Here is a 17,717-nt window from a genome sequence, read left to right as displayed (position 1 = left end):
AAGGTTTTTTACCTAGATCAGTAGTGGTTAAAAGTTACTATAATCTGATGCCTGTTTGGGTGTCCTGTGTGAAATGAGTTTGGTGGTATTGGTCCAGTTCCCAGCAGTAAGTTGTCCATACCACAGAAAACACCACCACACATGGCACTAATTCACTACTTCACTGGCTACCTCCATATAGTGAGCAAGAACTGAGTGGTAAACATGGAAAATGAACTATTCTCTTGTCCATAGAAGTATCTCCAGATTAGGATTGGTATGCATTGGTGGAGTAATGTATGGAGAAATCTTGCCCTGCTGTTGCCTATTCTGTACCTTTCTATGACTAAATCAAGGTTTTCAGTCTCCAGGGTTCTCAACCCAATACTTTTCATCAGCACTGAATTCACAGGAAGAACATTTTCTCTTACTCCAACTACAAAGAATATTACTATTTACCCAACAGTTTTACATTTTAAAAGGGGATTTTCCCAAATCTTACTGAGGCTAAGCTAGAGGATGAATTCAGACATCAGTTTTTATGATTGGCATGGAAAGTTGGCACAGTGTATTAATGATGGTCCTTTCTCTTTTAAAGGTATTTGATTCCAAACGCAGGTGATGCTACCAAAGCCATAAAACAACAGATCATGAAAGTTCTGGATGCGTTGGAGAACTAATAACAAAAAACTGTTAAGATAACGGTTTAAAAAGAAAAGAGGCAACCAAGATACTGTATGTGGACACAAAATGACTGCTTTCCAACTGAATACTAATCTAAGAGAACATCTCTGTTTGCTGATGGGAATGCCTGAGTAGCAGGCTTAAAATAGGGTAAATTATTAATTTCTCAGCAAGATTTCAATAATTTTTTTGTTTGTTTTTTTTGCAAAAGTTGTTTGTTATGAAGGTCAGGTTTTTAAAAGCAGCTTTAATGTAGCAGTTCAGTTGTGTAGAACTATATGAAGGGAATGCAGGTTTTTCGAGTATGGAAAAATAGTTGAAGTGTTGTAAATAACCTTGAGAATTAGAAGTCAAAAATGTCTAAAGCCTACTGCCTGTAAATTTGACTTTGCCTACTGGTAGTATCAAGTATTGTTATCAGTCCTTAGGTTTGTAAACAGAAGAGACAAAAGCTCAGTAATACTACTTATGCCTCTCAAAATGATTGGAACCCAATTCAGTCAATCTTCAACTCAAAGTGATTGAAAAATGCAAACCATACTATGGAGGGGGGAAAAAAGTTGATGGTTTTTTTTTTTAAACCTACTATACACTATCAGGTAAAATAATTTGAACGGTTAAATGACTGTTTTTAAATACTAGACTGAACTGTATACAATAAGAAAAACTTACCACAGGGTTATGATTTTGTAATTATGCAAATTAAATGTTTTCTGGGTTGAGGCAGTGTTACTATTGTAGTACAAATGCGTGAGTGCTTTTGAGCAAATGAAATTAGAATTCATGCTTCACATGACAGATTACTAGGTGAAAGTGAGTTGTCTGCCTCCATCAAAAGTGAAATATCTAATAAAATATATTCTTTGGGCTGTCATTTCAAAACCCTTCAGTTCAGCACAGATGGATTTGTACTAACTTGAAGGTGTGTTCTGCAACAAGAACACACCTAATGCACACAAATAAAGCAAAGTGGTCAAAGCACTGAATATCTGTGATAACTATTTGTTACCTTCAAGGCCATATGGATTTTTCCTTTGAATAACGTTTTAAATTCTTTAATGCCAGAGAACTGACAACTATTCTAGCATCTTTCAGATTTGATCTAAAATAGCTTTCACTAATCTGCAGCTTTCAGATTTCATCTAAATTTGGTTCTCAAGTTAGCAAGCCAATCCTGGAATGCCCTTATGGCCATGGAATAGTTTGTGTGCATGCTGATGCTGAAAGTAGCAAAAACTCTGGAATGATGATTATGGGAATCAGCTGTACTGTGTGGAAACCACCTAGTATTTACAGTTAATAAAATGTAAAATTGATGTATCATAAGGAAATAAATGAAACTGACCTTTATAAAAATCAGCTATTTTAAGTTATTTGAGTAGGAATCAAGCTAAGGCACCTTAATTCTGGAACAAATTCCTTTTTAAAAAATATCTGAATAAACCCCAATAGAACTTGAACTATTGAAAGTATTTGCATGAAATTGCACCTGGCCCAACGCTCCTAGTTTTGCCCTGCAGCTGTTGTATTACATTCCCCACTTCCTGTCCTCTGAAGAGCCTCTGACTCTGTGCCTACTTCAGCAATGAGATTTTTTTCATAATGTTAATGTAAAGATGTTTGTGTTACTGTTTATAACTACAATTGTAAATAAACCTGTACAATTTGAACATAACTTGTTCTAACAGAAGGCATTTAATTTTACACTGTTTGATTTCTGGTGGCCTAACTATAGTTTTTCTAAAAGTAACTTTTTTTCATGGGTTGGGGGGAGGGGGAATTAGATACTTAAAGTGAGAAAAGTAGTTGGCTACAGTTCATAGGCAGCTGGTGTGAGTTTTTTTAAAGTATTTATGTTTGCTTTTAATTTTGAAAGACTTTCATATATCAAATGAAATATAACAGTAGAAAATAGACAAAGCTCCATTATGTCAGTAATATATTTGTAAGTATATGGTTCACCTATCATTAAAATTCATTTGGTTAATTTTATTGGCTGACCATGGTCAACATTGCAGGGATCAGAGCTTATATTTTGAACTTTGCTGTTTATAAATGAACAAATGGTAGAATAATTCAAAAGCTGATTACAAAGCATTCCTAATTCTGTCATATTTTTGTTATGAAAAATATTGACAGCATATTAATATGTAACAATTTTTGCTCACTATTAGTGGGAGGAGGGAAAAAATAATTTTGCATTATATTACTGACTTGGGAAGTCAGGGTATAATGGTTTCACAAGTAGCTGAAGTATTTCTAATATCTTGAACAATCCAGCTATCCGTAGTGAAAATTACATTGTTTTAAAATAATTAGCCATGCTTATTTCAAACATAGGAGGAAGGTAATATACACTGCTCCATTATCAGCAATATATGTCCTTTTAGCTAACTGGTACAGTAACTCTGCATTAAAACTTACTTGAAGCGGGTTCTAGCCCACGAAAGCTTATACCCAAATAAATGTGTTAGTCTCTAAGGTGCCACAAGGACTCCTCATTGTTTTTATCTCTGTAGGTTAAACATCACCAACATTATGGAATTCATAATTTACGCCACCAAAAGGAATGATAAAAAACTAACCATTTCTGAGATAATTTTTAGGTTGTTTACAGAATTATATTAGACAACCTATGAAAAATGTTTTCAGTATTTTTTTATCTCACAATGTAATTATCCACAATTGGAGGAGGAGACTGTTTTCAATTCATTTTAGTAACTTGCATTTTTTTAATATGAAGTAGCTACACAGCAGTTTTTTGCTAAACAACAAATCCAATTACAGTGTGGAGTGGAGTGTAAATAGGAAGGGTATATTAGAAGATTCAAAATGTTATCTATTTATCTTCCCCCTCTATCTTCCTTATATTTCTTTTAATTATTCCTTAGAAGCTTTCAGAGTCCTGAATTATTGCAAAAGATGTCTGTGTGTAGCCCTCAGTGTTTCTGAATGTAAAATGGAAGCTGCTACCTCCATTTTTGATGAATTCTTTCTCTGTTTCATTTAACTCTCTATGGATAATGGTCTAAGGTCTCCAGCCCAATCCTGAATGTCTACACTGCAGTTAAACAGCCTCTTACCCCAAGCCCCATGAGCCAGAGACAACTGATGCAGGCTAGCTGTGGGATTTTAGTTGTAGTGTAGACATTGTGAGCACATGTTTACCATTTCTTAATTAATAAACCAATGGGACTAATGTGTAAAACTGAAATATGTGTATAAGTATTTGCAGGATTGGGGCCTTTATTGCTAATTCTTATTTCTAATGCCTTATCTGTGGAGATAATACCTTCTTAATTGCATTGTCCTCTTTAGATTTAATAAGTTATTTGCTGCTCTTTCAGTTTAGCTTCTGTTATGAGCATATACCATTCCAGTCCTGTAACCTGCTCAACAGTATTGATTTTTACCATGATTTTAAAATGTATTTCCCAAAGTACTGAGACAGACATGTAACTTACCTGTTTTAGTATAGAGATTCTATTAAATTGCATAGAGAATTTGCCCTTTAAAAGTATACCTTCTGTGTACTAGTAACTTGTGCTGTTGGGGAAAACAGTACCCAGAAAACAGCTTTCAAGCCTTGTGAGTTTGACTTTTAAAAGACTATTTTCAGTTTTTCTGGTATTGTAATATTACAAAACTATACCTTTCAAAACTTACTGAATTTTGGATTTGTAGATTTGACTATTTTTAGTGTTTTTTTTCTAGGAGTTTTCCTAACAGGCATGTTTCCCATGCCACCGAGCCTCCCACTTCTCTCTGCTGAGGCTGTCTCTCCAATATTTCTACTTCAAGCTCTTGAAGTCTGAGCTGTGGCACCATCTCTTTTTATACTGGGTTGTCAACTGTGCTGAACTATATGGTGCTTTTGTGGGCTGAATAAATGTCATTAGGATGAAAATCAAACATCTTTCCCATTTACACCATGTCTAGGTTAACAGGAGTTAAAGGCATATTGTACTTTAACACACTGCACCATACACGCCCCCTGTTCAAATGCATCTTTAGTAGGTTTGTAGTTTTTAGCGAAACTGATAAGCACGAGAGTTAAGTAAAGCATTATTCATGCAAAATAACTGTAGTGCATCTAAATACCTAAACAAGGGTGTTGCATATTTCTTAGTTGGTGTAGCCAAGCTTATTGCACAGAGCAGTGTTCCGTGTATCCCTAATAGTTGGTTCGTTAAAGAAATGGTAGGTAATAGACACCACCCTTTTAACTGTTTGCTATAATTGGAACCTTGACTGAAATTATCCAGACAGAAGAAACGCTTCTGAAAAATATTAAGAATAGGAAATATGGAAATGAGGGTGCAGGGGCAAAGTTATGCAAAGTAGAGCAGTAGCTGGTAGTCTGTAGAACTAAATCATTAGAAAACTATAGTTAGGGGAAGTCCTCCTCTGTAAAGGAAGAATGGGATATGGTGATGTTGATGGATAACCTGTTCGCTAGAACCTGGCTGTATAAGACTTGATCTCCAGTGAATAAGCCTTAAGCATTCTATGGTGGGTACCTGGAGCTGCAAAGGTAAAGTCACAATACACAGACTATCACAGCAGCCAGCTAAGAGGCCCAAATTCGCAGCTACCATGTGCGAGGTGACTTTGGCCTGAGTTGTTCTCGCAGATCCTCATCTGCCCAATTGGTCTGTTTTAAACGGGAAGAGCAAGAACCTCAAGGAGTTTAATAGTTTGGGTGCACATTCGTTTTAATTACATTAAAATAGAAAGCCAAACTGTATTCTATACAAAAATAGCCTTTTAAGCTTTCCATTCTCTTAAGTATCAGAGATCATCCTGTGGACTCCCTTGGTGGGGGCACCCTTGGTGGGGGCAGTGCTGTTTCCTCAGTTTTCCCATGCCTGGCTCTCTCACAGCAGTGGTATAAGGGTCTGAACTAATCACTTAATCTCTCTCTGCCTTAAAGTCCCAAATGGCCTGGGACCGTTCGCTACAATCTGGCTGGAACGTTTCAAATTGCTTGTTAGTCCACAGTGCCTCTTCTATGGCCGCTTCCCATGGGTCGATTTCATATTTCAAGGTGGGAGTGAGCAGTAGCTCCAGGTGAAGTGAGGTTGCTTCCAGGAGGCCGCTGTGCTGGGGGAGAGCATATTGCTGTTGTCCTTCCCCTCAGGGAAGGATGTGCCTGCGTTCACAGGTGCCCTGCCCTCATTCCCCAGCCCCATGAGGGGCACAGAACAGGGCAGCCTCACACCCCTCTTCTTTGCCCGCAACTCCTGCCCTCCGGAGCAGAGGACGTGGCTGCGCGCAACAGAACTACAACACCCAGCAGGCCCCAGGTGCGATCGTTTCCATTGCGCATGCGCCCTGCCCTCCCCCTCCTCTCCACCCCCGTGGGTCTGTCAGCTGAGGCTGGGTTGGCCTGGGGCTGAGATGCTGGCGGCGCGAGGAGCCATGGCCAGTGAGTGACTCTCCCTCGTGGGGCAGGGGGGCCGACTGCGCCGCCCGTGAGTGCGCGTGCGCGGGGAGAGGGGTCTCCAAGAGCAGCTCCCACCCCGGAGGCGTAGGGGCGGGGGCGCTTCCTGCGTGTGCCTGTAATATCGGGTTCCCATCCCCCCGCACGGCCCAGGGGGCTTGGCTGCCTCTGGGAGGGAGAATACATGTAAATCTACCTGCTGCCCCCCCAGTCTCCTTCCCCCCATGGGGCTCCTGGCTTCCTGCTCCCCCTCAGCACCTCCTCCTCTACCCCCAACCTCTTCCCCCCCCCATGGGGCTCCTGGCTTTCTGTGCCCCAACAGCACCTCCCCCTCTGCCCCCCAACCTCTTCCCCCCCCCCATGCGGCTCCTGGCTTTCTGTGCCCCAACAGCACCTCTCCCCCTGCCCCCCAACCTCTTCCCCCAATGGGGCTCCTGGCTTTCTGCTCCCCCACAGCACCTCCCCCTCTACCCCCCAACCTCTTCCCCCCCCATGGGGCTCCTGGCTTTCTGTGCCCCAACAGCACCTCCCCCCGCCCCCCAACCTCTTCCTTCCCATGGGGATCCTGGCTTTCTGCACCCTAACAGCACCTTCCCCTCTGCCCCCAAACCCCTTTCCCCTCCATGGGGCTCCTGGCTTTCTGTGCGCCAACAGCACCTCCCTCTCTGCCCCCCAACCTCTTCCCCCCCCATGGGGCTCCTGGCTTTCTGTGCCCCAACAGCACCTCCCCCCCTGCCCCCCAACCTCTTCCTCCCCATGGGGATCCTGGCTTTCTGTGCCCCAACAGCACCTCTCCCCCTGCCCCCCAACCTCTTCCTTCCCATGGGGATCCTGGCTTTCTGTGCCCCAACAGCACCTTCCCCTCCGCCCCCAAACCCCTTTCCCCTCCATGGGGCTCCTGGCTTTCTGCGCCCCAACAGCATCTGGCTCTCTGCCTGCTTCCCCCACCAACCTCCTTTCCCTCGCCCCCCCATGGGGCTCCTGGCTTCCAGTTCCCACATAGCACCTCCCTCTCTGTCTGCTTCCCCCACCAACCACCTTTCCCTCCTCCCCATGGGGCTCCTGGCTTCCGGATCCAGCTGCCCAATGTGCCCGATCTGTCTCCCAGCCTGCCGTCTTTGGTACTTTTTTCCTCTCCTCTCTTCTCCCCTGGTAGACCACAGTCAGCTATGTGGTGGGAGGGGGAAAGTGAGTCTGAGAGTCTATAATCTACTTGAATCTCATTGTGTTCTCTTCCTCTCACACCAAGTTCTTATTTTTTACTTTCAGTTGTATGGGATGTTGGATGCTGCCAAAGGCAGGATCCTGAACTAGATCATCTGATAATCTGATCGGGTGTGTTAGACGTTGATAATTTTAGGCCTTCAAACCATTTCACAGACTGTTAAACTAAGGTTTGTGAAATATTAAAGGCACACAGGATTAAGCAGGCTTGTGCATTCTGCACTTAGCAACAGAGTGGTAGAAGGTTATTGGGCTATATATTGGTAGTTCTGAACATGAAGTGTTTTCAAAGACTTGGTCTCCAATTTGTTTAGCTTCTGATATTTCATAAAGCTGAAGGATGGATGCTTTGTAGTGATGCAAAGATGAAGCAGGGTTGGCTTGTGCCGTCAGCTGAGCAGTCTGCATACCTGGAGACCTGAATCCATCCCTTATGATTTCTTTTGGTGTATTTTCTGTAGATGCCAAGACATAGAAAATTAATATAATTGTCTGTACTTCTGTTAGTCTTCCATCTAAAGATCTTAATATGCTTAAGAACATTAATTTATGAAGTCTCATAACTCATAGTGAGGTGGGTAAGCTTTATTATCTCCATTTCACAAACTGAGAAACTGAGGGCACAGAAAGGTTAACTCAAGTGACTTGCCCAATGTTTCACAGTTTGGCATTTAAACACCATGCCAGGCTATTTAATTTCTGCACTGTGCACGCTCTTGCTCTCTCTGTTATTCTGTCTGAATAACTGAGATTTTGTTGAGGTATAAAGTCTGTTTTTATTTCAGTGAGCAAATTTTCTAAAATTGTTTTCTGAACTTTCAGAGGAAGGGAGAGGAGTTGAGAACGCCACAAATTCTTGCCATTGTTAAACAGACTCTGAGGTCGGATGCGTTCCTGTGTGTTTAAAAATTCAGTGAAGTTTTATTTACTCAGTAAAACAAATATTAAAACAGCCTCCAGTGTGAACTATGACATAGTGAGGATTTTATCATTTGCTTGACCTTTAGCACTCATGAGCTTGGCTAGTAATGGGTGACTGAAGGTGGAAGAAGGTCTTTGACTGAAGATATGTTACATTTTACAAGCAGCACAGCTGCAGGTACGCCATGGTAGCATAGACACTTGCTGCAGTGACAGGGTTTTTCTCTTGCTGTAGTAAATCCACCCCCTAAGAATTCTTCTGTTGACCTGAGTGTGGGTATGTCTATACTACAAGCATTTCAGTAGCAGCACTGCCTGAGCTCTGCCACTGTAGTGTAGATACTTACTATAGCAACAAAAGAGGTTTTTCCATCATTGTAACAAATCCACCTCTCCAAGAGACACCACCTAGGTCAATGGAAAAATTCTTTGGTCAGCCTAGCTGCATCTACAGTGGGGGTTAGTTCAACCTAAGTAAGGCCATGTCTATGCTTACAAGCTTACAGCAGTACCAATATAGCTGTGCCGATGTAAGCGCGCATGTGTAGCCATGTTATGCCGATGAGAGCTCTTCCATCGACATAACGCCAGTTCAACGAGAGTGCCTCCCGCCGACATAGCACTGTGCACACGAGCGCTTATTCTGGCAAAATTTATGTCACTCACGGGCGTGTTTTTCACCCCCCTGAGCGACAAAAGTTTTGCCAACATAAGCGCTCGTGTAGACATGGCCTATGTGGCACAGGGGCCTGAGTGTTGTAGCTAGGTCAACCTAAGTTTTAGGTGTAGACCAGGCCAGTATCTATACCACGGCTTAGGTCAGCTTAACTATGTCTTTCAGGGGTGTCAGTTTTTCACATCTCTGAGCAATGTAGCTAAGGTGACCTAAGTTTTAGGTGTAGACCAGGCCTGACTCTTCTTGGCCCAGTCCTCTCTTCTCTGGGACCGGTTTTTGCTCTCTCTCACCTTTTTGAAGTGAGGTTTATCATTGCTCTTTCCTGACCCTGTACTTATCTTCCACAATGGGGATGGAAGGGGTGGGAGGCAGTTCTTTGAGGTATTTTTCTTCTCCCGGTTCTGGTCTATTTCCTTTCAATGTCTACGGGCATTTTTATTGTCAGTAGGCTGGACAAACATTTTTCTGAAGCCTGAGTTGTTTTTTTGCGAATACAGACTAACACGGCTGTTACTCTGAAACCTGAGTTGTTCTGAGACTCAAGCTAATGGTGGAAGGAATTCTAAAGAAAGCTAATGAACTCTGCATAACACTTGATTAAGGACTGGCTTTGTGGAGTGTCTGCTGGACTAGAAAAAAGCACAGTAAATAAAAGTCTGCTAACCCACATCATTCAGAGGACCCTGTTAAGGTGTCATCTAGTAGAAGTTCAAACAAGCACAGTTTTGCTTGCCGACTACACAAACTAACATTGCTGTGTAACTCCTGGGTCAATCTTCTGTCTTGATAAGGGTATAACTGAATTGTAAATGTGTTATCTTTACTGTTAGATATGTTTTTACATTAATTTTGCCAAGGATGAGAGGGGGAAAGAAAGCCATTAATTTTGTATAAGACTTTGTGCTTAGCCCAAAATATGAGTTCACTATCTCTGTATACAATGCCAGTTCAGTTGACATGTTCCAAAAAGGTAATTCTTAAGCAGAGGAGGTAGGTTGGGAGGGAAGAAGCAGACTCAGAAGAGACCAATGGTTGTGAAATGGATAGAAAAGACAAGAAAAACACCATTAGGACTGGCATCTGACCACTGCTAAACTGAAAGAGACAAGACAGGTGAGGTAATATCTTTTATTGGACCAACTTCTATTGGTGAGAGAGGCAAGCTTTCAGGCTCCACTGAGCTTTTCTTCAGGTCTGGGAAAGGTACTCTGAGTGTCAGAGCTAAATACAAGGTGGAACAGATTGGTAAGCATAAGAAGTTAACACATGTTGCAAGAAACAATTGCCCACTTCATTTTGAATGATTTCTTGCAATATGTGTAACTTTCCTGTACCTGAAGAAGAGCTCTGTGGCGCTTGAAAGCTTGTCTCTTTCACCAGCAGAAGTTGGTCCAATAAAAGATATTTCCTCACCCACCTTGTATCTCTCATCCTGGGACTGATATGGCCATAGCAACACTGCAAACACTATTAAACTCTCATTTTTGGACTCGTGCACTTAAAAGCTCCCCATTCCTTATACAGGATTTTGCCTGAGAACTTGGACAGAGCGTGGTCCGGTGTTTAGTGGGTTTCCTTCCTACGGGTCTGTCCAGTTTGAATTAACATTTGAGTTTATGGTTGTTAAACTGACGGAAGTCTTGGTGCTGTGCAGCTCCTACCTATTGGAAGAGCTGGTTGCCGCTCACATGCATGACTCCTCTTGGTACAGTGGTATCTCCAGAGGCAGCTGCAGGATCCTCCCCACACTTATTTGGAAGTGGTCTGTGTAGTAATTAAGTACATCAGGATAGGTGCAAATTTTATTATTTGTTCAACTCCTTTTTAAAAGCTCTAATTTATAAGTGTTTTAGCAAAGCTGCATTGGCTAATTATTTGTCTTCTCTGTCTTTAGACTTCCGTCTGGCGCTAATCCAACTTCATGTATCTACTGTCAAATCAGATAATCTGAACAAAGCTTGTGGCTTGATAAGAAAAGCAACAGCACAAGGTGCAAAAGTTGTCGCTCTGCCTGTGAGTATTGACCAAATCTCAAACTACCATGCCACACACCCCCACAGACACCTGTTTTTCTTGGGCCAATTGTGCACTAAAAAGTTAGGTCAACTCAACTATGTTGCTATGGGGTGTGAAAAATCCACCCCCTTGAGCAATGTAGTTAAAGTGACCTAATCCCCAGTGTAGACAGAAGAATTCTCCCGTCGTTGTAGCTACAGCCTCTCTGGGAGATGGGTTAACTTCAGCAATAGGAGAACCCCTCCTATCACTGTAGTGTCCACACTTAAGCACTACAGTGGTGCAGCTGCAGCGGTTTCAGTGTAAACATAGTCTTGAATTGGTCAAGTACTAATTTCTGTCTCATTCCTGGTATGCTAAGGTTCTCTGAAGTAATAGAGTTAAATAATAATGAGCCTTGTTAGGTGTTAATGTCACATGTAAGAAACTTAAGCGTACAACGAGAGTTGGCTGGAACTAGCAGGTCTTCTTTACATGGGGCCAGATTCTGATCTCCATTAAACTAATTTAAATCCAGAGTAACTCCATTAACTTAAATCAATTTACTATGGATTGATAATGGTGTAGTCAAGATGCGAACCTGGACCTTTTTGTTCTTTTCCTTTTCTGTTTTTCTTTTTGTCACTCTGCTGGTGCAGACGTATTATGTGCTGCAGCAGCAGAGAGAGAAGGTGGTTCTCCAAAAGAAGAATATTTCTACACAGGTGGGAGAACATGAGATTCCCATGATTCTGTGCCACATTCCCTTTTGCTTCTCTCTCCAAATGCACGCTCAGAATGAAGAAGTGAAACCAAATGGATTCAGATCTTTCTTGTGGCTCTTTAGTTGCAGAATTTCCTGGCCCTAACATTCATACAAAAAATGCCTTTTAAAACACGAGAGCTGTGTTTGCTCCCAGGAAGAATACACAGTTAAAAATAGGTTTTGAGACTTGCATCCAGCTAGGGAAATGTGTTCTGATCCAGATATTTCACCTTCCTATGCTTGAACTCGTTTCTTGTGGTTGATCTCCATGGGTGGGGTCATGATTTCCTTAAAACCTACTAATGGCTCCTGATCTTTCTAATTTGTATCCTCTTACCCGTCCTTTTGCCTTCTTTTGTTCCTCATCTAAGGCCATGTCTATATGTACAGCGCTGCAGCGGCTGTTGCCGATGGGAGAGAGCTCTCCCGTCAGCATAAAAAAAACCATCTCTTTGAGTGGCAGAAGCTATGTCAGTAGGAGAAGCTCTCCCATTGTGCACACAAGCGTTTATGTCAGTGTAACTTACGTCGCTTGGGGGGTAGTTTATTCACACCCCTGATCGACATAAGTTATGCCGACATAGGCTGAGTGTGGATATAGCCTAAGGAACAGCACTTGCAGCAGTGACTTTTCTAATGCATCTATGAGCTTTTTTCTCTTACAAGGCCTATGTGTTAATCCTCTGCTGGGCAATGAATGCAGGACTCAACAGTACAAAGTTCTTGGCAGAGTGGACTCTAAATCTAACTTTTTGATTGGAAACGTTTAGCTCTCCTATTATTCGGAGAGTAAGTGTTACAGGCAAACTTCCCTGCTCAGTTGTGCCAATGCAGCTCTCACATAACAAATACGACCTTTGATTTTGCTGTACTTGGCCTCCTACACTGAGTTTACCAAATGTTGGCTAGTTTTGCATGTGTGCAAATGCTAAAACCACCAGATTAATTTCTTTAAAGTGAAGGTGTAAGAGAGCATAGCTCACTGTGGGCTTGTCTTCCCGTACGGTGCTATAGCAGTGTAGCTGGACTGGTGCATCTGCACTGCCATAGCACTACGTGAAGATGCTACTACGTCGACGGGAGAGCATCTCCTGTTGACAGAGTTAATCCACCTCCCCAAAAGGCAGTAGCTATGTCGATGGGAGAAGCTCTCCTGTTGACATACCACTGTCTATATGGGGGGGGGTTAGGTCAGTATAACTACGTCGCTCAAGGGCGTGGATTTTTCACACTCCTGAGCAACGTAGTTCTACCGATATAGATTTGTTGTGTAGACCTGGCCTTGAATTGCTCATCAGTTGTGTCTGACAATTCCAAAGCACTGTACAAATGTAATTGACTTAAGCCTCATGGTACCACTGGGACCTAGGCAAAACATATTATTCCCTCACCATTTTTTTTTTTTTTTTTTTCATTTTAAACAGATGGGGAAACTGGTACACAGAGAGCTGAAGGGACTGTCTCAGGTTCACATAGTAATTCTGTGCAGAGCTGGGCCCGGCACTGATGGCTGACTCCCGGTCTCGTGCTTACACAGCAAGACCACTTTCTTCAGTCCTACACCCCTTCTAGTGGACTTTAGAGCTGCATTGGGCTGTTTGCCACGTGGCATAAAACGTTTGACTTTGTGGGGAGAGGGCCACTGTTCTCATTACACATTGACTGCTTGTTAACTTTTTTCCCTTTCAGTCCTGAACAGAGAAATGTCGAGGCCAAAATCAAGTAATAATATTTATAAATAAATATTAAAAATTTAAATACAGCTGCAGCTGTTGCAATTTTGTTACAGCATTGAGTTATTGTATAACCCTATAACTTATCCCATTCTCACCGGTATGTAGCTCCTGTGTTACTCAGCTCCTCATTCTGGTGCTTTGATTCTTGTTGCCCTAGCAGCACTAGTTGGGTTGATAATATCAATATAATAGTAAAGATCTGCTATCCAAGGAGGAATCAGCAATGAGGGAAAAAAGGGTTGGGTTGTACAACAATTAGTCCAGTGTTGGCTCATGGGTTATAAGGCTGGAAGTGACCACTGTGATAATCTAGTCCAGCGTTTTCCAAATTGGGTATCGGGAGTGGGGCATGGACAGACATTTGAATTGCTCTCCACAGTCTCAGCTTTTTTTTTAAAAAGTTAGTCTCTAGAGTCACAGATTGTTAAGGCCAGAAGAGACCACGATGTTCATCTAGTCTGACCACCTACGTAGACATAGAACTTCACACAGTGATTCCTGCGTGAAGCTACATAATGTGTGAATTTTCTAGATTGGTGACTTCAGCATTCATATATATGTCACAAAATTTTAGAAGGACATTCCAGTCTTGACTTGAAGACCTCAAGTGCTGGAGAATCTAGCACAATCCTTGGGCAGCTTTCCCAGTGATTAATTTACCCTGAGTTTTAAGAATTTGTACCTTGTTTCCAATTTGAATTTTTCTCGTTTCAACTTCCAGTCATTGGAGGTCAAAGGAGAGCAGAAACTTGGTCCAACTAACCAAAGGGTACATAACTCTCTCTCTGGCTGACAGTAAATCTTAGCGATGGACTAAGGACACAGCTTGCTGGGCAAATAGTATTTAACAGATTGCTTTGGAAGGCCTAGAGGAAGGAAAAACACCTTAGAAAATAACTTGTGTTTGTAAAAGCACTCTTTAGAACGTGGGCTATGCACAGCCACAAATTCCACAATGCTGATGGGGTCTTCAACCATAACTTTTCAAACTAGCCACTGGGGGGACCAGATAGCTTAGAGTAACAGTAACAGGAGATGTTTCAGAGTAACAGCCGTGTTAGTCTGTATTCGCAAAAAGAAAAGGAGTACTTGTGGCACCTTAGAGACTAACCAATTTATTTGAGGATAAGCTTTCGTGAGCTACAGCTCACTTCATCCGATGCATACTGTGGAAAGTTTAGAAGATCTTATATACACACAAAGCATGAAAAAATACCTCCTCCCACCCCACTCTCCTGCTGGTAATAGCTTATCTAAACTGATCACTCTCCTTACAATGTGTATGATAATCAAGTTGGGCCATTTCCAGCACAAATCCAGGTTTTCTCACACACACACCCCTCGCACACACACACACAAACTCACTCTCCTGCTGGTAATAGCTTATCCAAAGTGACCACTCTCCTTACATTGTGTATGATAATCAAGGTGGGCCATTTCCAGCACAAATCCAGGGTTTAACAAGAACATCTGGGGTCGGGGGGGGGTAGGAAAAAACAAGGGGAAATAAGCTACCTTGCATAATGACTAAGCCACTCCCAGTCTCTATTCAAGCCTAAGTTAATTGTGTCCAATTTGCAAATGAATTCCAATTCAGCAGTTTCTCGCTGGAGTCTAGATTTGAAGTTTTTTTGTTGTAAAATAGCGACTTTCATGTCTGTAATCGCGTGACCAGAGAGATTGAAGTGTTCTCTGACTGGTTTATGAATGTTATAATTCTTGACATCTGATTTGTGTCCATTTACTCTTTTACGTAGAGACTGTCCAGTTTGACCAATGTACATGGCAGAGGGGCATTGCTGGCACATGATGGCATATATCACATTGGTGGATGTGCAGGTGAACGAGCCTCTGATAGTGTGGCTGATGTTATTAGGCCCTGTGATGGTGTCCCCTGAATAGATATGTGGGCACAGTTGGCAACGGGCTTTGTTGCAAGGATAGGTTCCTGGGTTAGTGGTTCTGTTGTGTGGTATGTGGTTGCTGGTGAGTATTTGCTTCAGGTTGGGGGACTGTCTGTAGGCAAGGACTGGCCTGTCTCCCAAGATTTGTGAGAGTGTTGGGTCATCCTTCAGGATAGGTTGTAGATCCTTAATAATGCGTTGGAGGGGTTTTAATTGGGGGCTGAAGGTGACGGCTAGTGGCGTTCTATTATTTTCATTGTTAGGCCTGTCCTGTAGTAGGTGACTTCTGGGAACTCTTCTGGCTCTATCAGTCTGTTTCTTCACTTCCGCAGGTGGGTATTGTAGTTGTAAGAATGCTTGATAGAGATCTTGTAGGTGTCTGTCTCTGTTTGAGGGGTTGGAGCAAATGCGGTTGTATCGCAGAGCTTGGCTGTAGACGATGGATCGTGTGGTGTGGTCAGGGTGAAAGCTGGAGGCATGTAGGTAGGAATAGCGGTCCGTAGGTTTCCGGTATAGGGTGGTGTTTATGTGACCATCATTTATTAGCACTGTAGTGTCCAGGAAGTGGATCTCTTGTGTGGACTGAGGTTGATGGTGGGATGGAAATTGTTGAAATCATGGTGGAATTCCTCAAGGGCTTCTTTCCATGGGTCCAGATGATGAAGATGTCATCGATATAAAGCAAGTAGAGTAGGGGCGTTAAGGGACGAGAGCTGAGGAAGCGTTGTTCTAAATCAGCCATAAAAATGTTGGCATACTGTGGGGCCATGCGCGTACCCATAGCAATGCCGCTGATCTGAAGGTATACATTGTCCCCAAATGTAAAATAGTTATGGGTAAGGACAAAGTCACAAAGTTCAGCCACCAGGTTAGCCGTGACGTTATCGGGGATAGTGTTCTTGACGGCTTGTAGTCCATCTTTGTGTGGAATGTTGGTGTAGAGGGCTTCAACATCCATAGTGGCCAGGATGGTGTTATCAGGAAGATCACCGATGGATTGTAGTTTCCTCAGGAAGTCAGTGGTGTCTCGAAGATAGCTGGGAGTGCTGGTAGCGTAGGGCATTTCAACTCAAGGTTGCTGATTCAAATTGTTACCAGATTGGGAAATATGCAGAAATTGTTACCATCTGTTTGGCCTTTGTTAAATGAGCTAGTGGTATCTCTTCAGTTTCCAGTGCAAAATTGTTCACATTAAACGACTATCAGGGTTGGTGCCAATTGTTAATCTTCCTCTGGCCTGTATATTAGCTTATGAGTAACCTCATAGGCCCTCAGATATTATGTTGATGAGGGCTATTTAAGTACCTAGATAGAGAGGTTTCAAAGGCCACACCTTCCAGTAGTGCTTTCAGATTTTAATTTTGTTTCTTTGTTTTCCACTTCTAGGAATGTTTTAACTCTCCCTATAGTACTAAATATTTTCCTGAATATGCAGAGAAAATCCCTGGCGAATCCACGCAGAAGCTCTCAGAAGTTGCAAAAGAGTGTGGCATCTATCTCATTGGAGGTAGCTTTTTTTCTTAGTGTTTGTCTTCTGAATTTAAATTCAGGTCTTAGTTTGGGAGCAGCACAAGCATTGCTTGCTTATTTGTGTAGCTGGATTGTCACTATATGTAATTGTTGGAAATCTGTCTTCTCTTCCTAATAAAGGATCCATTCCAGAGGAGGATGCTGGGAAGTTGTATAACACCTGTACTGTTTTTGGACCTGATGGTGCTATGTTGGCTAAGCACAGAAAGGTAAGAGAAGATAGAAGCGTTTTGTTATCAGTGGGTTTTTCTTGATTTGGCTGTGGCTGATATTTGGCTGTGTTGTGTAGAAGTGATAGCTGCTTTGTTTTTAAGTCTACATCTAGGTTTCTAAAAGGAAGCCAACATCCACAGACTTCACAAATGAATATGAAGAACAAAAGAGGTAGTAGTTATGAGAATACATTGTGCTATCATTTCATTATTATATATATATGTAGTTTTCATCTGAGGATCTAAAAGAACTTTAAAAGGGGGGGTTAATATATTTGTTTTACGGATGAGGTAGGTGAGGGGCAGAAAGGTTAATTAGCTTGCCCAGTGTGACATGGCAAATCAGTGTTAGAACTAGAGTTCACACTGAAGTCAATGGCAAACTTTCCATTGATTTCAATGGGGGTCAGGATTTTACTCTGTCTCCTGCCTCTCATTCCATTGCTCTGTCTATCTACAAACCCATGCTGTCACTATTTTTGCTATTACTATAACTGTTTGTTGTAAATAGATTTTTGGATTAATTTAGCCTTTTTTGTGTTCATAGAAGTTTGGATTTTTATGTTCTTATTCACTATTTGGTGAACAATTACAAAGAGTTTGTCAACAAATTTAATCTGCTGGGTTGTTCGCAAGCTGTTCACTTC

At 42.2% G+C, this 17,717-nt stretch overlaps 2 protein-coding genes across 3 annotated transcripts in view; both read left to right on the top strand.

Annotated features, from left to right (window-relative positions):
- The window catches only part of TBC1D23 (TBC1 domain family member 23), a 54,490-nt gene extending 52,152 nt beyond the window's left edge, over positions 1–2,338 (top strand). For both annotated transcript variants that reach the window (XM_077821626.1, XM_077821620.1), the window contains one exon: positions 578–2,338. In XM_077821626.1, the coding sequence (XP_077677752.1) occupies positions 578–659 (82 nt within the window). In that variant the 3' untranslated portion in view covers positions 660–2,338. The remainder of the gene's footprint in view (positions 1–577) is intronic.
- A 3,676-nt stretch (positions 2,339–6,014) lies between these two features.
- NIT2 (nitrilase family member 2) overlaps positions 6,015–17,717 on the top strand; it is a 28,441-nt gene continuing 16,738 nt past the window's right edge. Inside the window, exons 1-4 of the mRNA XM_077821608.1 lie at positions 6,015–6,091; positions 10,822–10,940; positions 16,715–16,835; positions 16,979–17,067. Of these exons, the coding sequence (XP_077677734.1) occupies positions 6,064–6,091; positions 10,822–10,940; positions 16,715–16,835; positions 16,979–17,067 (357 nt within the window). The 5' untranslated portion in view covers positions 6,015–6,063. The remainder of the gene's footprint in view (positions 6,092–10,821; positions 10,941–16,714; positions 16,836–16,978; positions 17,068–17,717) is intronic.

This window comes from Eretmochelys imbricata, chromosome 1 (genome assembly GCF_965152235.1).
Source record: "Eretmochelys imbricata isolate rEreImb1 chromosome 1, rEreImb1.hap1, whole genome shotgun sequence".
NCBI classification, from domain to species: Eukaryota; Metazoa; Chordata; order Testudines; family Cheloniidae; genus Eretmochelys; species Eretmochelys imbricata.
This window is presented reverse-complemented; position numbering and strand designations above follow the sequence as displayed.